Here is a 21,907-nt window from a genome sequence, read left to right on the forward strand (position 1 = left end):
CATCCATGTCCAACTGTTTATAATTGCACGTATCTTAATTAAAAATTACAACCAAGATTAAACACGTTATGCGAACACAGCCACAGCATGGCTTGCTTTGGCTTATGTGCTGGGCAACACTAGTTTGTTTAAAACCCACTATGCGCACAGCTAATGATGGTTTACTTGGTGAAACCACAATTAAGCCAATCATTATTTAGGGTGGAAGCCGCTTTCACCCAATGGGTTGATCCAATGCTTTTTTTAAAAAAAAAATGTTGAACAGCAACAAATGAATTGGTGCACCTCTATTACTACTGATTTGATAAGCAGTGATTTTCCAAGTACAGATGTAATTCCATCCTAAAAGACTTGAAAACAAGGCAGAAATTTCCTTCATGTATGTTTGCATTGACTATCAAGTCGCTCAATGAACAACCACCCACTGGTATTGCACCAGCACAGATTCTCATAAGCTTATAGAAGAACAAACTGCAAAAAACATCTAGGTTAAAGATGTGTAATTTAACCAGGCTTCTAGTTCTGCACTATGTGTCAGATGTGTTTATTTGAATTCAAAGATGCTTCACTTTGGCACATCAAGCTTGGATAGAGGAACCAATTGTGTGTTTCAGTGACCACTGCTGAAAACAGGATAAATTAAGCTTCATTAAACTCAAGCACATTTGAGTTGAGGGATGCATTTCCTGGAAATGAAACCAAAATATTTATCCACAAGCCAGTTCCCTACAAAAATCTACATCCCGTAATATGTTTAACCAGGTCATTTAAAATCTAGGCAGTTACAAAACTGAATGTCCATTTTTGTTTGCATTTCAACCTGTTGTATAAATCCAGGCAACTGGCCTGATTTATGTTGTTGTTAGCTGCGAAGTCGTGTCCGACCCATCGCAACCCTATGGACAATGTTCCTCCAGGCCTTCCTGTCCTCTATAGTTTCATGTATTATACCAAACAATATACCAAACCAACAAACAAGCTGAGAATGCAGACTAGAATAGAAAATTTAATAATCCCCGTTTTCCTTTAATTTATTCCTAGCATTAAGAGGACATTAACAGGACTTCAAGTCTCACTCCCCAAAACAGGAAAGGATAAATTGATAGACGTGTGGAAAGAGACCATCTAATGGCTCAACTTTGGTTGAGAGACTTCAGAAAGAAGGTCCTTCTCAAACTAAGGGTTGACCCAAACAGACTTGGTTGCATCATCTTCATGCCCCATCAGCTCAGAGGAAATTTTTTGTGGATTCTCTAACATCCATCACACTACTCATTCAAATCCGGATTGGGTTAAAACTAGTTAGAGCCAGCTTTCTTGAGATCTTCAGGAAGAATGCGGCCTTTCTTCCGAGCTTTAGCCTTCTTCTTCTCGATCCTGGCCAGCTTCTTCTGCTGGATGTTCTTGCGACGTTTCTCTTGGCGCTGCTGCATTCTCTCCACCACCTGCTCTGTTCGCTTTTCCCATTTCCTCTGACGCTGGGCCTTACGCTTCTCTTTCCGTTTCAGGGCGGCCTTCAGCTTCTCTTCGTCATCACGGATCTTCACACCTTCTGCCTTGTAAAGAACATTTGTCCACTGCATCTTTGCTTCCAACTCCTTAGCTTTCTCCTCATCTTTGGCCTTCAACTCTTCAAGCTTCGTCTTCCGAGACTCCAGCCGGTTCAAGAGTTGCTTATAATTCTTGCCAGTCAGTGGCGTTATGTTGCCTTTTACGGATTTTCTTTTATCCTCCTTCTTCTTCGCTTTGTTCAGCTCCTCTTCCGCGTGGACCTCCACCTTGTTAAACAAGATGTCAGCCTTGCTCTCCGCCTGCTGGGTCTCCGAGTCCATGGCGGACGACGCCTCTTCCGCTGTTTCCTTCTCTAATTTCTCCTTCATTTTGATCTCTTTCCTCCGGCGTTTCTTTCTCTCTCGTTCGTATTTCCTTCGCTGGCGCTTCTCCAGCACGGTGGGTGACAGAGCTTTGGCACCAGCCTGCAAGAAACAAGTGTCAAGTCATTTTGATCTGCTCCACTCAAGTGGACAACCTTGTCCCTAATGTGGTAACTCCAGAGATTCCAAACAAATAGGTGATCACACGACAAACTATTGTAAGTTGAGGACTATCTGTATTTTAAACACTCCCCATGAGGGTGTGAAAAGATGTGGAATTATTACAGTACCTGTACAGAGGTCAATGGCTATATTCCCAGATAAGTGATATAAGCCTGAAGGTCAAATTAAAACTCATTTTCTCCTGGACCTGGAACCATAATTTTTTTAAACTTATGTCTCCATCTTACCTTCCCAGATATTTCTTGAATTTTGCTGTGTAGCCTCTGCCGCAAGAAATCCATTGCAAAATTCGTGTCAGATGTCTTTTTACCGCCTGGGTACATTAAAAAAAAGAAAAAGAAAAAGTATAGCCCACCCATGCAACTTCACAACAATCCTGTGAGGTGGGTTGGGCTGAGAAAGAGAGGGATGGGCTCAAAGTCACCCAGCTGGCTTTCGTGCCCAAAACATGATCTAGAACTCTCAGTCTCCTGGTGATTGGACCAAAGTCACCTAGCCATGCTAAGGCAAGACCAGAATGACCAGTCTCCTGCTTTCTAGGCCAGCATCTTCACCATTAGACCAGGCTGGCCCAGTTCCCCTCCGACCACATTCTTACCTGTAACACCAGGTGCTACCAATGTTTCTTTCCCATTTCTTTCTTCTGCATTGGCACCAGCTGTGATTGGAGTAGCTGAGTCTGGCTTCTTAGCATTGGAACTTGCTGGTTTGGCTGGCGATGCTTGGCTGAATTTGCTCCCAGAAGCCCCCACCGTATTTTTCTTTTTCTGTTTTTTTTCTTTCTTTCTCTTCTTCCTGGCCTGGGTGCTCTCGTCCCTCAGCCTGCTTCCCGGTGCTCCTTTGAAAACAGACCAATGGATTTATTATGTATTTAATTTATACCCTGGCTTTATTATTTTTACAAATAGCTCAAGGCTGCTAATATATCTAGTACTCCTTCCTTCTCCTATTGTCTGGACAACAATCCTGTGAGGTGGCTTGGACTGAGTGGGAGGGACTGACCCAAGATCGCCAGCTATCTTTCATGCCTAAAGCGGAACTAGAATTCACCATCTCCTGGTGATTGGTCCAAGGTCACTCCAGCTGGCTTTTATGGATACGGTGGGACCAGAACGTACGATCTCCCAGTTTTCAGCCTGGTGCCTTAACCAGTAGACAAAACTGGATGTCTAGATTTCCCACTCAATGAGAGAAAATGAAGATAAATCAGTTCCCGTTGTCTAACCACTTCTACCTGCCCATTTTAGAAAAATATCCTTTTTCAAGTCTCTAAAGTGAGTATTTCCAAGGTCTCAGATTTAATTAGATGATCAGATAGAGAAAGAAAAAAAGCAGTGACTTTGCATAGAAAGCTGCAATTTGAACTTTAAATGACTTTAATCTCTGAGAAAAATAAGGGTTGCCTAATCCGCTAGTCCTCTGCCTGATCCTTTTAAAAATAGCAACTTTAGTATTCTATCAGAACCTTCCTTTGAATGCCCAGAGTCACCTGAACAGACAGATGGGAGGCATATAAATTTAATCCACAAATGAAAGTCAGGACATGACTCTTCTAAATTCCAATATATAGCAGTGAGCTAAATTGGTGTAATTAATAAACGTACCAAACTTCCTTTTTGCTGGCTCGTGGGCTTCCTGGGTGCAAATCTTCTTTGCCAGCGCTTGCAAGTAAGAGTCCGTAGCAACTAAGCTGGCCATTTGAGAGCAATGCCCAACCAAGATCAAACCAGGTTGTCTCCAGAGGGGAAAAAACACCGCTGAAATGATGGGGGGTTTCACGTTGCCGTTTGGCCCTTCATCTGTTTTGCCGCCGGGATGAAATCCTGTGCAAAGAAAGAAAAAAACAACTGATGAACAGTGCAAAGCCATAAGGTTGGCCTTCCGTATTTTTTTTTAAAATGCAGAGGGAAGATTCAATTGATCAAACGTTTTTAAGACTTGAGGCCAACCTAGAGGAATGTTAACCTCTATTGTCTGATGTTTTTATCTTGTCGTTTTTATCCCTAGAAGCACTTGATAGAAAGAAAGAGGGAAGGAAGGAAGGAAGGAAAGAAAATAGATGAGGTGAAAAAGGGTTTTGCATTCTCTCTCTTAGCTTCCCTTTCGTAGAATTGGGAAAGAGGGCAAGGTTGGTAGATCCGTTAGCCAGCCAAAGCCCCAAACTTCCAGAGCTAGGAGTCTTCAGGGGCTGGGGAGAGAAATCCATTACCTACTGGGGAGGAAGGAAGTTGTCCGAAGCGGGCTTAGGATCGGAGGAGGGGGGGTGCGCAAAAGGAAAACCCCGCGCGCAAAAGCGGGGCGCGCTCGGGCAGCTTCTGACCCACGTGGCTGGAGAGGTAGGCTCGCCAATCGATCCACCCGATCTCTTTGCAAGCAGATCGGGGCTCGATTGCTTGCAGCCTGGGAATACTATGGGATGGCGGAAGGGTGGGTCAAGAGGAAGGCAGGGGCGGGGCGAAGAGGAGGAAGCTTTGCGCGCCTGGTTTTTTGCTGCAGGCTGGCGCGCAAAGCGGCACCGGTTTGCGGTCCCTGCGCGCGCTGGCCCGGGATCGCGCATCTGCACGGCTTCTGGTTGCCCCGATGCTTCTCCTGCCCCTTCCAAAAATGGAAAAATAGGGTTTTCAGCCCAGAGAACCGGGCTAAGCAGAACCCCTTGAACCATTAGGACTCAGGGTTCCAAATTATTATTTTATGAAACTAAGCAAACCACAAAGCAGCCATCGTTTTAGTACAGGCTTCACCTATATTTTTAGCTTTTGATTATAGGGCATCCTGTGAACTTAAAACAATAGCTTGGCGCCAGTGTGACTGTTAAAAGCATATTTTTGAAAGCTGTAAAACTGATCTGCCCTCTGCAGCTGGCTCACTACAACACCAGGACATAAATTAACCCAGCAAAATAAACTTGGGATATCTTGTTTTGCCCTTCATGCTGTGACATTCTTTCCAACATCGGTCTTAATTCTGCAGTTCAGTACATAAGCTCTCCTATCAAAACCAACGTCTCATTTTTGCAATTGGGTTTTGTGACGTCCTTCGAAACGTCTTTATTTCTGAGTTCAGCTTAGTGACAAGTCTTCCGACACAGACACTCCAGGTTCAGGTCTTAAGTGTTGGAAAGAACTTGGGCACTGCCAAACTCGGCTACTTTTATTTCAACAGCCTCGTACAATAAGGAAAAGCATACGCTTAAAAAAGAAACAGTAAATTTTACTATTAAGGGATAAATCTTTCACATGCTCAACAGGTAAATTGTCTAAGGTTATCTGATTTTTGAAATCACATCTCACATCTAGTGGAAAAGTTGTGGGTCTCTTAATATCACTGGTACCTTAAACCCCATTGGCTGGATTCTTTGTGGGGTTTGTAACTCAACAGTATTTGGGGACCCGATGTTTTCTCTTTCTCAAGAGTCCCAAAAAAATAGACCTCACAACAACACACCGGTCATTTTCCTAGTCTAAGCATCTCCTTAAAGAAATGTCTGAGTTGTGATGTTAAATATCTCACAGGAAAAAAAGAAAACATTTCCAGAATTATCAAAGCTGTTTTGCAACCACGAACGAGAGGGAGACAGCTTTTTATATGTTGTCCTTAACTTACGACTACAACGGAGGCCAAAATTTCTGTCTCTAAAGGAGACAGTGGCTCACTGAGCATGGCCCCATCGTACGATCTTCCTTGCCGGCGTTGTTATGCGAATCGCTTCCCCGAAGTTGGATCACATGACCACAGGGATGCGGCAACTGTTGTGTGTGAAAAACGAGCATACGTCCCTTTTTCTCCCCCAGTGCCGTTAAATTTGGTCACTAAATGAACGGTTATAAGCCAAGGACTGCCTACAAGGCCCAACGAAAACAGCCAGGTTTCCTATGCAATACAAGGTATTCCTGGCCTCACGACCAAAGTTCCTGCTGCTAAAGTTTTATTGTTCCAATGCCGTCTGCGTGGAAGCAGGGGATCCTTTTTTAGGGGTGTTCGGGAGCACCCACTCCGTGCCCATTAATGTGCGGATGCAAAGGCCCCGAGCCCTGTGAGCTGGGCAGATTCTGCTCCATGGCGCTGGCGCTGGCGGCAGCCAGGGAGGTGCTGACGAGATTTTCCAGAGGTGACCCGGCTGGCTCCTGTCTCCAGTAGGCTTCGGAAAGAGAGAGATTGGTGGCATCGCAGACGCCGTAGCTTGGCGGAACGAGAAGCCCGTTTTAAGGCAGCGAGGAGCGTCAAGGAAAGGGAGACAAGAGGCCGGAGGGAAAGGTAGAAAGCAAGAAAGAAAGAAGCAAAGGCGTTACCAAAAACAGCAGCAACACGTTTCAGAAGGCAGTAGCAACAAATTGGGGGTGGGGGGGTGGGGGTGTTTTCCCCTTTTCAGAACCAGGGTTTGGCGATGGGGCTCTTTAGAAGAAAAAAAAAGAAATTCATCCTAGGGGTAAGTCCTTGACTTACAACGGGTGATTTATTTTTTATTTTATTTATTTTATTTTATTAGATTTATATACCGCCCTTCTCCAAGGACTCGGGGTGGTGTACAGGGCAAAAAACACTAACAACACACAAGATATAAAAATTAAAATAAGATTTAGTGACTGTTCGACAAACGGGACTGGAAAAAAAAGGGATGGCTGTTTTTAGCATTTACAGCATTCCCCACCCCTTCCGTGGCGACATGATCACAATTTAGACGCTTGGCAATTGCCTCTTATTGTGTCCCAGGGTCATGTGATCGACTTCCCGACAATCACAATCATTGGGGGGAAAACGGATTCAATTAACAGCCAGGTAACTAACTTACAAAACTGCAGGGGTTCGCTTAACAAACGTGGCAAGAAAAGTTGTAAAATGGGGGCAAAGCCCACCCAACAAATGTTTCCCTTAGCAACAGAAATCTTGGGCTTAAATGTGGCCGTAAGTCGAGGACTATCTGTATTTTGTAGAGGGGGTGTGTTTTAAAATCTCCCAAATCCTGCCCCACCTTCTTCCTTCTCTCCACCAGAAGCCCTGCTCAGAAGCCAGCAGAAATTGCAAAAAGAATGCAGACAAGTTGCGGAAAAGAGGCAAGGCCAAGCATTAAGAGACAGCAGGAGAAATAAGGCGATTCTCAAACAAGCTGGCTGCAGCATTCATTTAGGGGATTCTCATATACTATTAGAGATATACAAAAAAAAAAGAACTAAGAACATCATCAAACGTTTAAATAAAATAAGAACTGGCTATTTCAGACTGAGGGAGGGGGGAAAAAACCCCAACCATTTAAATACATGGAATTGCAAACAAGGAAATAAGAGTGGCTTGATTATTTTTTTTTTGAGGATGGCCAGAACCACCCTGGAAATATTAAAATAAGAGTGTTTTTTTAAATTTAAAAAAAATCAGTTTTAAGAAGTCTCAGAGCGCAGCCTCTGCCTCCAGGGTCAAAAAAGAGGCCACGGTGTGGTTATAAAAGGTTTTCCGTGGATTTATTTGTACCTGGAAGAGTAATATTCCTCTTCCAGTTCGTAGAGGTCGACGGAGATTTCATCCCGCAGCGCAATCAGTTTCTTGTCGCATTCCTCTTGGAGAGCCCGCAGTTGTTGGTTGCGTTGGTTGATGGCTTCGTTGACCGAAGGAAAATCATTAAGGATTAAGAATTGCTTCAGATCCGACACCAGCTTCATGAGAGACTCGCCAGCTCGGACCTGATGGAAAAATTTGAAAACATGGCCAAATTTTATCAGAGCGATTAGCAATTTCGGTCACGGCTTATTTCCTTCCCCATTTTCTGGTGGGAGCGAATTAAAACCCTGTTTGTGAGGGTGGGCTAGCAGACTCTTCTTGCTAATAAAATTAATTCAGTTTATTTTATCTAGTTGTTTATCAATAATATGCCTAAATAAAGTTAAGTTAATGAAAGGCAGGCATCACAAAGCAACCCTGGGCTGGTGAACTCTCAGATCCAGCCCACTCACAATATTTGCTGCTCTGACGTGCATCTCGTAGTTGTCCTGTTCGCCTTGCGTTGCACGAGATACTTGAGTTTCTTCTTCAATCTGAAAAAAGGAAGCAGGAACAAAATCTGAGAATCTGGGCGTTTTCCCGATACGCAAGAATAAAAACACTTGATGTGTGAACCACAATGAGAGGGTTCCCTTATCCAAGCTGATAGCTTCATCTCAAAATGCAGGCTATCTTCCTGCGCAAGTGTCTACATGTACTCCTTGACTTACAACTATCTGTTGAGCAACCCAAAGGTAGGACACTGGAAAAAGTGATTAACAACCGGTCCTCACACTTATGACATACTTAAGTCAAGGGTTACTTGTACTTTGCTTGATTTGCAGGAACGATCATTTTATTCCTTCTGCTATGAAAGTCAACGTTCTGGTCTTTTAAAAAGCTGTCAAGAATTTTCCCCTCTGCTAATAAAATCACTTTTTCTGTTTCTTTGCACTATGCCATGTTGTTTGCTCACGAGACATTTTCAAAGCATGAGGACTATGGCAAAGAAACCACGGAGGCTTATAATGAGCCAGAGTTTAGGTTTGAAGAATTGGGAAGTTGGGAAAAAAGGTCTCTTCCCAGATATCTACCTTTGCAGATTTAATGATTTCTGTAAAGTTGTCCATGATGGATTTGACATCATCTTTCAGTCTCTTGTTATAAGACTGGAGGAGAGTTTCTTTGCTCTGGGGTAGGACCCTCTGCTGCGCCATGGCTGGGAAAGGAAGGGACCAAGAAATGGCATCACTAAATTACAAAGTCCCGGGATTCAAAGAAAAAATGCATTAAAAATCAAAATCGAAAACCATGTTTTTTTTTGTAAAGAATGAAATATTGCCCATAAGCACTGCATTTCAGTTTTCAGAGTTAAAATTTGCACTTTGTGTCAAGGTCAGCCACACATTACCTCCACTGCCCATTAATTAAAATTAATTAAAAATTAATTAAAATTTAATTAAAATTAAAAAGGCCACAAATAATCCAACAACTTATAAAAGTCTAAATTCATAAATACACACGTGTGCACATGTGTGCATGTCGGTCTGTGTTTGTAACGTGCATGTAGACAAATAGAAGATTTGATTGATTTGATGAGACAGATCTATCAAAATTGAGGAGCTGAAAACCAAATCGCAGAAGACAGTATTGTCATGCATTGCCCAAAGTGTTTTAAATCGCTTGCTTAATGTCTGACCTAGATTGCTGTATTGATTAACGGTTTTTTAACGGTTGCTGTCACTTGAAAGCCAGACTGGCTGTCTCCGAGTTGATATTTAGGTTTGGGGCGAGAAACCGTTACTTTAAACCTATTGGTTGCCGCCTAGAGGCTAACCGTATAAATAGCTGTGCAGCAGGCTTTAGGGCTGCCTCTGTTCTGAGTTTAAAAACTTGCTTTATGTTTCAACACTTCTGCCTCGCTCAATGCCGAGGGAACCGGAGATATAACAGGTATGTTGTTGTCACTGTGTGTTGGGGGGAGGCTCAGCTAATCTCAATGTACGCGTGTTGTACTTTAAAGGTTTATTATTATTATGTTTATTATCTTTCAAATTTATTTAACTAACCAAGGGACAGAAGTGAAAGAAAGGCTGCTTTCATACTACACAATGAACCACAAACTATTTATATATATGTATATATATATATATATATATATATCCCTGTACACCGCCCTGAGTCCTTCCGGAGAAGGGCGGTATAAAACTATAATTAAATAAATAAATAAACTAACCACGTCCTGTTTGGCTCCAACGATTCTGGTCATGTAGCTAATTCAGGCTTCAGAGTGTAATGCAAATTCCCCCCCTCCCAAATATAGCCTCCCATTAACCATGAAATGAAGGAGGGCACCGTGACAATAAGGCTAATGAGGACTAGAGCCTTGCTCCACAAATTTAAAAGGCCAGGAGCAAAGTATTGCAAAAGCGGCTTGAGACTGCAATGCAATTGTTCAATAAAAAAAATCCACGTTCTTACCTTATCAACATCCACCCTTCTTACTTCCACTCCTTAAATCAAGCATTTCCCATCCGAAAAGGGAGTTTTCTCACGATTGGCCGAATTAACCCATCTTGAAAGATGATTGGCTGTTCGGGGAAGGAAACTTCCTGTTGTATTGGGTTGTCCCTGCAGGCCTTGGGACAGGTGGACACTCTAGGAGCATGCAGAAGCCGGATGGTCGCTTGTCGTCTCTATGGTGAAGGTCGGCTGAAAAAAAAAAACCAAACAAAACCAGATCGGTCTTCCTCTTCCGCAACTTGCCGCGTGGTTCAGCGCCCGCCTCGCGAGAACCGGCGGGACTGCGATATACTACCCAGAAGGCACCGTTCTCTCTTTTCTTTCTCCAGCCAAGATGGTGAGTCCCTGCGATGCGTCGGGTTTACCGGATCTTCTAATCCGGTGCCATCCGCCCATCGGAGGCCCGACTCGGGCGGCTTCACCGCGCCCCAGAAGGCCAGGAACCCCACCGAACCGGGATCGGCTTCTATTGGGGGTGGGGACATAATGGGAAGCCGATCCTGGGCTGGAGCTTCGGCCTCTATGGAGCTGCTGCTTAAAGGCATATCAGCCATGCCGATTGGGAGGCAGAGCCAACGACTTAGTCCTTTGCCGGCTGAGGAATTGTGGGAATTGAAGTCCATTTCGTTTTGATGCTTTTGCCGAGGTTGGGGATCCCCCTGAATTAGGCAGAGTGCCAGGGATCTTCCAATTGGACTTCAGCTCCCAGAATTCCCCAGCAAGCCTAGTCATGCCACGCTGGCTAGGGGATTCTGGGAGTTAAGTCTGCAAGTTTTAAAAAGTCGGCAAGTTGAGAGATTTCTTCCCCCCCCCATTGAGAGCAACGGAAGTCTTAGTTGGAGAAAGGTTAATATTTAATCTAGTTTAGGGGATTAATGGGGAGAGGTTAAAATTGATATTTGCAAGTGGATCTGCACTTGGTTGGGATGCTGGGAGTTCTAATCCAGCGCCTAGTCTGGTCACCAGCTTTGGGAACAGCCATTTGGGGAAGGGGTCAAAAAGCTTGAAAAAAGTTGTATAGGAGATGGTGCACTTGCAGATCTGGAGCAGAGAGGTGGTTTTGAGCTATCCTGGTTTAAACTTGTGCTTCGTCTTTGCAGCCGAAGGGAAAGAAGGCCAAGGGGAAAAAGGTAGCTCCGGCCCCTGCAGTGGTCAAGAAGCAGGAGGCCAAGAAGGTGGTCAACCCCCTCTTTGAGAAGAGACCCAAAAACTTTGGCATCGGTGAGTTGGGAAGGTGGGTCTAATCATGCAGGGAATGCTTTACGTCAGGAATTGTTTTTGTAATTTATTTCCTTGGTGCTTCTGAGCACGGTTGTTTTCTTGCAGTTTATTCGACAAAAATTGGAGATATTTCCATTTGGAGAATACAGATAACTCTACTGCTTTCAACTGGCTGCTTCCTTCGAAACTGTTAAAACATTAGCCATTCCAGCTTAAAAAGAAAACTTAAGGTCGCTTAACAGATCTTCTCTCAAAAGCCCTTTGGAGCAAAGCACCGAAAGAGATGCATTGGTTACGTAGTTTAGCATTTTCTGGTCTGGTAGTTAGATCTACTAGTGTGCTTTTACTTCTACGTATCTTGTGCCGATCAGGAGAAATTGCCCTGCTTCAACTGTTATTACAGCTGTTAGGATGAGCCCTTTTGAAGGTTAGGGAGACCACATTTTCATTATATGTCAGAAAACTTAATTGTTGCCCTTGATTCTTCATGGAACCTGTTTATTCTTTGTTGCTTTTGCTGTCTTGTTTATGAAATGTACATGCCGCTCACTGTGCAATCGAGCAACTCTTGAAGTTAACTTGTGAAAAGGGTGCAAGCAAATGATGGAGAAGAATATTTGCTAACTGAGTGGCAGTGCTGACAAGCTTATCCACCAAGATCTCTGATGCTGGTGCCCCTTTTGCTTTTGGAGGGAAAACGCCCGCGTGGCTTACAAAGCACAATCCTATGAGTTTAATGCTGTATCTTTCAGGCCAGGATATCCAGCCCAAACGAGACTTAACCCGCTTTGTGAAATGGCCTCGCTACATCCGACTCCAGCGCCAGCGGGCAATCCTTTACAAAAGGTTGAAGGTGCCCCCGGCAGTGAACCAGTTCACCCAAGCCCTGGACCGCCAGACGGGTAAATTGTGATTTTTCTATTACTCTTGCAAAATTCAGGGCTACAAATTAAAAAAAAAGGCCTTCCTGTCTGCAGGTAGCTATGATCAGAATTGAGTTTCTTGATGACTCCCAACCACCAAGATCGCTGATGCACAAAGGAGAGTTAGGAGAGCCAGCCAAGAAATCCTCCAGTTCTCATTTAATGTCTTTCTCCGCAGCGACTCAGCTTCTGAAGCTGGCTCACAAATACAGGCCTGAGACCAAGCAAGAGAAAAAGCAGAGACTGTTGGCCCGGGCAGAGCAAAAAGCCGCAGGGAAGGGCGATGTTCCAACCAAAAGGCCGCCTGTGCTGAGAGCAGGTAAACTTGGAGCATCTCTTGTGTGGCGTTCCTAAGCTTGGTTAGCTAGAAAGGGAACAGCCTTCCTGGGGGTTTCTCGACAACCGGCTGTTGCAATGATTAAAATTTCTTTACCTGAGCTGCTGAATGAAGGGCAAAAAAAATTAGGGTTATCTGAGCTTTAGCAGGTTGTCCTGTTCTTCGTTGGCGTCGCATACGGTCCAGCTTAGTTAATGCTGCAAAAATAAGTTTACTGATTTTTCAGGTGTCAACACAGTCACAACCTTGGTGGAGAACAAGAAGGCTCAGCTGGTGGTGATCGCACACGACGTAGACCCCGTTGAGGTAAGCAGATGGAGAAGACTTTGTCCTTTTGTATTTCCAAATGTTGTGCTAGGGAGCAGTTAGGTCCCAGGCTTTGGGGTAAAGAAGCAACAGTTATTTCAAAATAAACCTTTAGCTCGCAAGCAGGAAGTCTGGAAGTGGCTGTCTTTTGCAAAGCAGTGCTCAAAATCCCTTTGGGATTTGCTTGGGCTCGGCGATTGCAGTGATGTTTGAATTTCTTCACCTGACTTCCCCCGTGGAGATCAAAACTAGACGAGCTTTTTAACACTGAGCGATCGCCACTGCCCGAGTCTCCCCTCTCTGGTGGAGGGGCCGCAGGTCCCCCTAATTGAAGAGGCTTTCCTTCTCTCTGGTGCAGCTGGTGGTTTTCCTGCCCGCCTTGTGCCGAAAAATGGGGGTCCCCTATTGCATCATCAAAGGCAAAGCCAGGCTGGGCCGCCTCGTCCACCGGAAGACCTGCACTTGCGTGGCCTTCACCCAGGTTAATCCGTAAGTAGCCCTTAAGGGAGCTTTGAAGAGGGGGGTCCTGCCCACTTTCTGTACACAGCGGATCAAATTGGGGTTTGGTCCAGATGCCAGCAGAGCAGTAATTTCAGTAGCTGCTAGAAGATCAGAGACTTGTGGTGGGTTGGAGGCCCGTTAAGAGAGCAGCTGGACACAGGTAGCCCTCGAGCAACGGCCCCGGTTGAGCCCAAACGTTCTGCCGCTAAGCAAGACGCTTGTTAATTGAGTTTTGCCCCGCTTTAAAGACCTTTCTTGCCACAGCTGTTAAGTGAATCACAGCAGCTGTTAAGTTAGTAACATGGCTATTAAACGAATCCTGCTTCCCCCTTAACTTGCTCGCCAGAAGATCGCAAAAGGGGTCACACACACACACACACACACACACACACACTCTCTCTCTCTCTCGTAAGTCGGTTGCCAAATATCTGGATTTTGATCATGGGACCATGGCAGTGCTGCAAGGGCGGACCATGTGGAAAAATGGTACTAAGTCAACTTTTTCAAGTGCCGTTCTAAAGTTATAAGTAGAGGACTCTGTGTTTCTGGCGTGCAACTTTCATTTTTGAAAGGTTGGCCCTTGACCCTCTCTCTCTCTCTGCAGTGAGGACAAAGGAGCCTTGGCTAAACTGGTGGAAGCCGTTAAGACCAACTACAATGAGAGATACGATGAGGTAAGACTGGCCTGCCTGATGTCTGGTTCGGTTTCGCTTGCAAAAATGTAGTCCGCGGGTCTCTTAAGGGGCTTGACGTAGATTATACGTTAGTACTCTTTGTTAGCTTCTGAGATACTGCAGCACACAATAATTGGGAAGGGTACCGTAATTTCACTATGGCAGAATTGACATTTCTTCCTGCTTTCAAACAAATGTCCCTTTTTTTTCCCTTTCCAGATTCGCCGTCACTGGGGTGGGAATGTCCTGGGTCCCAAATCGGTTGCTCGGATCGCTAAACTTGAAAAAGCCAAGGCTAAAGAGCTGGCCACCAAGCTTGGATAGATGTCAGTTTTTCTGTACATAAAAATAAAATTCTAAACAAAATAGGCTCTTGTGTGTGCCTCAATCGTCTTTCCTCTTCCTATTTTCCCCAACAACCCTGTGAGAATTACTGGCCCAAGGTCACCCAAATGGGCATTATCTTAAGCCACCGTTCTTTGTCCTATTTTCCATGATCACCTCATTCGATATCCGGAAGAGCTAAAAAGGTAATTTTATTTACAATCAGCATTTTAAGAAACATGAATCTTATCCACCAAGATGGCTGATGCACAAGGAGAGTTAGGAGAGCCGGCCAAGAAATCCTCCAGTTCTAATTTAATGTCTTTCTCTGTAGCGACTCAGCTTCTGAAGCTGGCTCACAAATACAGGCCTGAGACCAAGCAAGAGAAAAAGCAGAGACTGTTGGCCCGGGCAGAGCAGAAATCCGCAGGGAAGGACGATGTTCCAACCAAAAGGCCGCCTGTACTGAGAGCAGGTAAACTTGGAGCATCTCTTGTGTGGCGTTCCTAAGCTTGGTTAGCTAGAAAGGGAACAGCCTTCCTGGGGGTTTGTCTCGACAACCAGCTATTGCAATGATTGGAATTTCTTCACCTGAGCTGCTCAATGAAAGGCAAAAAACATAGGTCAATATGAGCTTTAGCAGGTTGTCCTATTCCTCGTCGGCATCGCGTACAGTCCAGCTTAGTTAATGCTGCAAAATTAAGTTTACCGATTTTTCAGGTGTCAACACAGTCACAACCTTGGTGGAGAACAAGAAGGCTCAGCTGGTGGTGATCGCACACGACGTAGACCCCGTTGAGGTAAGCAGATGGAGAAGACTTTGTCCTTTTGTATTTCCAAATGTTGTGCTAGAGAGCAGTTGAGTCCCAGGCTTTGGGGTGTAAAGAAGCAACAGGTTTCAAAATAAACCTTTGGCGCTCAGGGAGAAATAAGCAGCACATCACATCACTTGAGGAAGGAAGGAAGCGGACCGACATTACCTTAATGTTTGCAATATTCAGGGCTACAAATAAAGTGTGTTCCTGTCTGCAGGTAGCTGTGATCAGAACTGAATCTGAAGTTACACCCATTAACTCATCCAGGTCGTTAACGAATTCGCCACATAACTACACCTGATTTTATGACCACTTTGGGGGGTAGTCTTTAAGTGAGCAGTTAAGTAAACACATTGGACCCAATTTTTGGTGCTCAATTGCCAATTCAGAGCGTGCCAATAAAAAATTTGATTTCAGGGTACAAATTTGCTGGCTACATTCAAAATAATGTGGGGTATATGAAAAGACGGGAGGAAGGGAACCCTCTTGGGTTTAGCCCGAAGAGGAGGGGCGGAAAGCATTCTCTAATGTGCAGATGATGGAAGCAAATAATCTGAGTTTCTTGATGACTCCCAACCACCAAGATCGCTGATGCACAAAGGAGAGTTTGGAGAGCCGGCCAAGAAATCCTCCAGTTCTCATTTAATGTCTTTCTCCCAGCTTCTGAAGCTGGCTCACAAATACAGGCCTGAGACACCAAGCAAGAGAAAAAGCAGAGACTGTTTGCCCGGGCAGAGCAGAAATCTGCGGGGAAGGGCGATGTTCCAACCAAAAGGCCGCCTGTGCTGAGAGCAGGTAAACTTGGAGCATCTCTTGTGTGGCGTTCCTAAGCTTGGTTAGCTAGAAAGGAACAGCCTTCCCTGGGGGTTTGTCTCGACAACCGGCTGTTGCAATGATTAGAATTTCTTCACCTGAGCTGCTGAATGAAGGGCAAAAAAAAATTAGGGTTATCTGAGCTTTAGCAGGTTGTCCTATTCCTCGTTGGCGTCGCGTACGGTCCAGCTTAATGCTTGCAAAATTAAGTACTGATTTTTCTTCTCAGGTGTCAACACAGCCACAGCCTTGGTGGAGAACAAGAAGGCTCAGCTGGTGGTGATCGCACATGACGTAGACCCCGTTGAGGTAAGCAGATGGAGAAGACTTTGTCCTTTTGTATTTCCAAATGTTGTGCTAGAGAGCGGTTAAGTCCCAGGCTTTGGGGTAAAGAAGCAACAATTATTTCAAAATAAACTTAGCTCGCAGGCAGGAAGTCTGGAAGCGGCTATCTTTTTTTTGCAAAGCAATCCTCAAAATCCCTTTGGGATTTGCTTGGGCTTGGCGATTGCAGTGATGTTTGAATTTCTTCACCTGACTTCTCCCGTGGAGATCAAAACTAGACGAGCTTTTTAACACTGAGCGATCGCCACTGCCCGAGTCTCCCCTCTCTGGGGTTTCAAAATAAACTTTTGGCTCACAGGCAGGAATCCTTAAGCAGCCACGTCACTTGAGTCACATTTTCTCTTTTTTCCCCCCATTTCCTCTTTGATAAATTAAGTGGACTGGGAAAAACGCAGGGAATAAACTGGGATCCACTTCCTTGGTTGGCCTAGTGTTAATCTTTACCTTCTTGCCTCTGAAGAAACGGCTGCTTTGCATCACTCTTGTGCTTTCATAGAGTGACTCTCGGTTATACTGGTTAGATTATATGTTAGTACTCTTTAATTGTTAGCTTCTGAGTTACTGCAGTACACAGTAATTTGGAAAGATACTGTAATTTCGCTATGGGAGAATCAACATTTCTTCCCACTTTCAAACAAATGTCGCTTTTTTTTTCCCTTTCCAGATTTGTCATCATTGGGGTGGGGACATCCTGGGTCCCAAATCTGTCGCTCGGATTGGTAAACTTGAACAAGCCCAAGGCTAAAGAGCTGGCAACCAAGCTTGGATAGATGTCAGTTTTTTCTGCACATAAAAATAAAATTCTAAACAAAAGGCTCTTGTGTGCGCCTCAATTACTTGAAAGGGGTTAACTCCCAGCTCTCCATCTGATTTTTATAGAATTCTAAACACCTTTCCTCTTCCAATTTTCTCCATAACAACCCTTTGACAATTACTGGCCCAAAGTCACCCAAATTGGCATTATCTTAAGCCATCGTTCTTTGTACTATTTTCCATGATATCATTCAATATCGGGAAGAGCTGAACACTATAAAAGGGTAACCATTTTATTTACAGTCAGCATTTTAAGAAACATGATTCGTCTTTGCAGAAATACAGGGTTCCTCCGATGCCGAAGCCCCTAGTTTTAATTTCTTGTTCACGGAGTAGCCTCCAGTTGAAAAGATTTCCTCAAGGCTCTCCCCATGAGTGTCTTGATACCAGTAATATTTACCCAAATATGTGAGAATAAGCTCTGCCTGGTTTCCAGCAACTTCTGGCTTGGGTGAGGTTCTTTTCAAGATTGCTGATGTCCGTCCAGAAGTCCCACATCGTCTTTGAAATGCTCCGTTCTATGACCTGGGCTAGACGGGCCACTTTTAAAAACCGCACCTGAACCCCCATTCTTCAATTGTAGGACTCAGAAAGGCACCTTCTGAATGAATCTCTTGTACCACAAGAAGGAAGTGGCCGCACACAGGGTGTACCTGTTGCAAAAGGAGCAAATGGTTTGATTTTCATGGACATGGAACACTCGGCTGGATGGTTTTCTATGATCCAGTTGACCTATTGGTTCAGTAACGATGGCTTAATTTCTAGACCCCCTCCCCGCCAGCTAAAATAAACGTGTTGCTACTCACCAAGTAAGTATGTACTGCATGTGCTCATTCCGTAAAGTTACTCGGGTCTGGCCACCAATTGGCCCACCAGGAACGGAGCTTCCTGGAGTCAGAGAATTCAGTAAGATTTCATTTGCGTCATCGATTGCCCGTTAAGTTCAATAAACTTAGATTAATCACTGCGAGGCTCTGTTAAACATTGCTTCAAGGATTTAAGATTTCCCCAACCCTCTGCCCTTGAGGTTTGTGGAATTTTAAGTCCCAAAGTTGGGCTTTTCTAGGGAGACCACCACCCTGCCATTAAGACTATTGGCATGTCTTCCCAAGGGGAGCGCATAAAGATTGCTGCCCATTAGTTTACACCTTGAAGCCGTTTTAAGCTTTAATAAATCTTGAAACACTCTATTTAGTACTAAACTAACCAAGATAGGTACACAGATTACATGTGATGGTTTCTGGGTCATTAATGTCACTGCCACGTGCCAGCATTCCAGTCTTGAATTTCATCAAGATCTACTAGGCAAGCTGGGTTACAGGGTCCGACATTCTTTGCATTTAGCAAGGCATTTAAATCTCAAATACTGTATTGGGGGGGGGGGGCACCGAGTGGCTTACTTAAGTCCTGTTCCACTCAAATAATTCCTTAAAACTATCTAGCGGGCCTCTCGATCTTAGCAAATTTTAAACTTCGCCTAGGAAAGCTGTGCGTAACATCCAGGAAAATCAGAGGGGGACTTACTGTAGTCTGCATCAATAAAAATGGGTTCCGCTCCCGTGACTTTGGCCATGGTGTCCAAATCACGGTAAAACCAAGTGTTTTGTTCGATGTTGTTTTCTGGCACAAAAGGCCTCCGAGGTTCTGACAGCCTCACCAGCCCGGTGAGTTCGATATCCCCTTGGATCTAAAAAACAGCAACAACAAAAACCACCAGAAGAATCCAACTGTAATTTCTCTTCTTCAAAACTTGACTAGCTAAATCCAAAACAAATATAGAAAGGAATAAAACCGTTTCAAAACATATTATTAATAATTTCAGTTAAAGGACCTATTGTTTGGCGCAGAATTTCATTTTATGAAATTATGAATTACTATAATTAGGAAATTATGAAACTCAGCGTGCCTGGCTGAGGAATTCTGGGACTTGAAGTCCCCAAGTCATAAATGGGCCAAGTTTGAAGACCCCTGCCTTAAGCAGAGAGTGCTAATCCCTACAAACCCAGCGACATACCTGTCCCTTTAATCTGGTCTCCGGATTCATCAGCTTTCTGGAAACAAATCCTCTGTTGACTAGGATTGTTATCCTGCAGTTTTGTTTTGTTTTAAAAAAATAAAAATAAAAGATACTTAGTGGGAACTTCCACCCAGTTAATTCTCAGGGTGAGTGCAAGACTGCATTTTATTTGTTTATTTAAAACCCAGGCAGCTCCTTCAACCTGGTAGCTGATAATATATACACACCCAAGGTCAGTGCAATAAAAGGGAGTGATCACGTGGGCTCCGCTCTCTACGTTCGACATGATACGGCCAGCATTCCTGGCTTCTTTCTCAGCATCTACTGGGGAGCGTGGGAGTACGTATAGCTCTTTGCTGTGGTTAAAATGACCTCTGACCTTGACCGGCACGTATTCCATTTTGTTCAGTTCATAGAGGCTGTAGAAAAAGAGCACGATAAGGAAGGAAAATCTGGGTTATAGCTTAGAAAGCAGAAGCCCCGGTGAGAAAAAAAATTCCGCCGATTAGTATCATCTCAGTAATATTCTAATTCTCTTTACCATTCCCAAAAGACACTTACTCAGTTGGCAGTGGAATTGGCTCGGCAAAAACCCTGCTTTCCAGCTCGGAAATTAGCTTCAGCTTCCATTCCCGCCGCTGAATCTGACACAAAGCACAAAAAGTTGGACTTTTATTTCCCTTGTGAAGGGGGAGAAAATGCATCTCGATCTACAGAATTCTTCACTCACAACAGCATGAGGTATTTTACCCAGTAAAGTAACAAAGCTTTTAAAATTGCCTGTAATTAATTCTACGTAAAACCAAAAGATTCACTGCCCTGGAGAAAAGAACACATTTAGCACAATAAGGAATTGGTTGAAGCCATAATCCTTTTCTTACGTTGAGAGTCCCTTTGCATTCCATACATGGCAATAGCTTGATTTATACCACACAAAAAGGGTAAGGAAACATGAGAATAAGGTATATTAAGCTACCCAAAAATTTATCCGGACCTCAGTTTAAAAGGTCCAAAGAGCCAGCCTTCACTTCAACACTGTGTACCTGCCAAGATCCAAGGAAAAATGAACCTATTGGGATGAGCAGAAGTCCCCATTTTAGTATGTTTTCTTCTGTGGAGCGGGCAGTAGCAGCTGAGGCAAAGTTTCTCGCTGGACAAAGCCTCCAACAAATCTCTTGGGGGAAAAAGGAGAAAAAAAATGATTAGTGGCAAAGCTATTTGTAAAAACCCGGAGGTGGCATCCGGTTTATTTCTCAAATTTATACCCCAATCATCTTAACTAGCTGACTCTGGGCAGTTTATTAATAATACCATACCACTGAATATTTTATTGTAAGCTGCCCAGAGTCACTCAGGTAGATGGGCAGTACAGAATAAGCAACAGGGCTGCTGTTTGCATTTGTTTGTTGCATGGATGTTTTTACTGTTTGATTGTTTTTTCCATGGTTTTTATAATTTTGGGAATTGCAAGTTGCCCAGAGTCCCTTGATTGAGCTGAGTGGCTAGAGAAATTGGATGAATGAATAAAAATATAAAGCAACGGTGTTCTTTTTAAAAAAAAACATAGGGTTTTTTCCTAAAACAAAACACCAGGTTGTTTCACAACTCACTCGGCGGTTGCCGTAAGGCATCTTTCCGACAGCAGCGGGCAAAGGACCTCCTCCCATCATCCAGGCAGGAGAACTGAAGGAAAAGAGTAGACTTTGAAGGAAAAATGGGGAAAGAAACCCCAAAACCAATACATTTCAATTTATTCCATGCACTGACAGTGAACTTCAACCCAGCCCCTCAACTCATTGAGAAGAAGCCCCAGCCTACCTCGCAGGGCTGTTAATCCAGCTGCTTGGAACCCCAATGCCCACAGGCTTTCAAATGACCCTTGCCACTGAAAGCTAGGGCCCTCCAATTGTTTGGCACTCCAATGCCCATAACTCCCCATGGGGGCATTTCCAACTCCCATGCCACTGAAGCCCCTGCCCCCTACATATATTTGGCACTCCAGTGCCCATAATTCCCCACGGGGGCATTTCCAGCTCCCATACCACTGAAACTCGCGCCTCCCAATATAGTTGGCACTCCAATGCCCATAACTCCCCACGGGGGCGTTTCCAACTCCCATGCCACTGAATCCCCCACCCATATAGTTGGCACTCCAATGCCCATAACTCCCCATGGGGGCATTTCCAACTCCCATACCACTGAAACTCGCGCCTCCCAATATAGTTGGCACTCCAATGCCCATAATTCCCCACGGGAGCATTTCCAACTCCCATGCCACTGAAACCCCCCCCCCATATAGTTGGCACTCTAATGCCCATAACTCCCCACGGGGGCGTTTCCAACTCCCATGCCACTGAAACTCGCGCCCCCCAATATAGTTGGCACTCCAATGCCCATAATTCCCCACGGGGGCCTTTCCAACGACCCATGCCACTGAAATCCGTCCCCCACATATATTTGGCACTCCAATGCCCATAACTCCCCACGGGGGCCTTCCCAACAGCCCCGTCCCAAGCCCCGCCGAGCTCAAGGCGGCTGCCGGGCAAGGTCAAACGGCCCCATCCCAGCCGACGAAGGAGGCTCGACCTGCCGGGCGGCCGCCTGCCAGGGCCGGATGTTATTACGGCCGGGGCGCCTCGGCTTCCCTCACCCGGAGCCTCCGGAGAGCGCCCTGGAATCCCCCGTCGCTTAGTAACCGCCGCCACGCCGCCATCTTGCCTGGGTGGGAGGAGGGGTCAGCGGGTGAGGGCTTCCGGGTCGCGCCGCCGC

General features: G+C 44.8%; 6 protein-coding genes across 8 annotated transcripts in view; 2 read left to right on the forward strand and 4 right to left on the reverse strand.

The window, feature by feature from the left end:
* CCDC180 (coiled-coil domain containing 180) overlaps positions 1-2,710 on the reverse strand; it is a 29,977-nt gene extending 27,267 nt beyond the window's left edge. The window contains exons 1-2 of the mRNA XM_083375023.1: positions 2,656-2,710; positions 2,285-2,370 (exon numbers count right to left, since the gene is read on the reverse strand). The gene's annotated coding sequence lies outside the window, so the exon portion shown is untranslated. The remainder of the gene's footprint in view (positions 1-2,284; positions 2,371-2,655) is intronic.
* On the reverse strand, positions 1,299-3,755 carry SURF6 (surfeit 6; the record flags this gene model as incomplete). The annotated part of the gene is made up of 3 exons (XM_083374874.1): positions 1,299-1,976; positions 2,285-2,370; positions 3,662-3,755. The coding sequence occupies 3 exons, from the start codon at positions 3,753-3,755 to the stop codon at positions 1,299-1,301; spliced, it is 858 nt and encodes a 285-aa protein (XP_083231000.1).
* MED22 (mediator complex subunit 22) lies at positions 3,755-10,204 on the reverse strand. Of its 2 annotated transcripts, XM_083375210.1 has the most exons (6): positions 9,364-9,471; positions 8,621-8,745; positions 8,000-8,080; positions 7,521-7,729; positions 5,661-6,236; positions 3,755-3,880 (listed from the first exon to the last, which is right to left on the reverse strand). In XM_083375210.1, the coding sequence occupies exons 2-5, from the start codon at positions 8,741-8,743 to the stop codon at positions 6,026-6,028; spliced, it is 624 nt and encodes a 207-aa protein (XP_083231336.1). In that variant the 5' UTR covers positions 8,744-8,745; positions 9,364-9,471; the 3' UTR covers positions 3,755-3,880; positions 5,661-6,025. The 2 variants fall into 2 exon arrangements, with proteins under 2 accessions (XP_083231336.1, XP_083231337.1); XM_083375211.1 differs by lacking the exons at positions 3,755-3,880; positions 5,661-6,236; positions 9,364-9,471 and adding an exon at positions 10,008-10,204 and having other exon boundaries at positions 7,241-7,729.
* Positions 10,205-11,128: 924 nt separating this feature from the next.
* Positions 11,129-14,377, forward strand: LOC310647556 (large ribosomal subunit protein eL8; the record flags this gene model as incomplete). The annotated part of the gene is made up of 7 exons (XM_083374875.1): positions 11,129-11,270; positions 12,023-12,172; positions 12,372-12,512; positions 12,757-12,836; positions 13,195-13,325; positions 13,942-14,011; positions 14,231-14,377. Coding segments are annotated over 7 exons (819 nt in total), but the record flags the coding sequence as incomplete, so codon positions are not given.
* Positions 14,378-14,593: 216 nt separating this feature from the next.
* On the forward strand, positions 14,594-17,115 carry LOC310647557 (large ribosomal subunit protein eL8-like; the record flags this gene model as incomplete). The annotated part of the gene is made up of 5 exons (XM_083374876.1): positions 14,594-14,810; positions 15,056-15,135; positions 15,811-15,945; positions 16,193-16,272; positions 16,973-17,115. 3 exons carry the CDS (start codon positions 14,594-14,596, stop codon positions 15,937-15,939), a joined length of 426 nt encoding a protein of 141 aa, XP_083231002.1. The 3' UTR covers positions 15,940-15,945; positions 16,193-16,272; positions 16,973-17,115.
* A 442-nt stretch (positions 17,116-17,557) lies between these two features.
* Positions 17,558-21,888, reverse strand: SURF1 (SURF1 cytochrome c oxidase assembly factor). 2 transcript variants are annotated; one of them, XM_083375196.1, is made up of 9 exons: positions 21,789-21,888; positions 20,749-20,821; positions 20,182-20,312; positions 19,700-19,776; positions 19,366-19,557; positions 19,136-19,208; positions 18,646-18,808; positions 17,928-18,009; positions 17,558-17,774 (listed from the first exon to the last, which is right to left on the reverse strand). In XM_083375196.1, exons 1-9 carry the CDS (start codon positions 21,849-21,851, stop codon positions 17,708-17,710), a joined length of 921 nt encoding a protein of 306 aa, XP_083231322.1. In that variant the 5' UTR covers positions 21,852-21,888; the 3' UTR covers positions 17,558-17,707. The 2 variants fall into 2 exon arrangements, with proteins under 2 accessions (XP_083231322.1, XP_083231321.1); XM_083375195.1 differs by having other exon boundaries at positions 19,700-19,782.
* Between the last annotated feature and the right edge of the window lie 19 nt (positions 21,889-21,907).

The sequence above is a fragment of the Vipera ursinii genome (genome assembly GCF_947247035.1).
Source record: "Vipera ursinii genome assembly, chromosome: 16".
NCBI lineage: Eukaryota > Metazoa > Chordata > Lepidosauria > Squamata > Viperidae > Vipera > Vipera ursinii.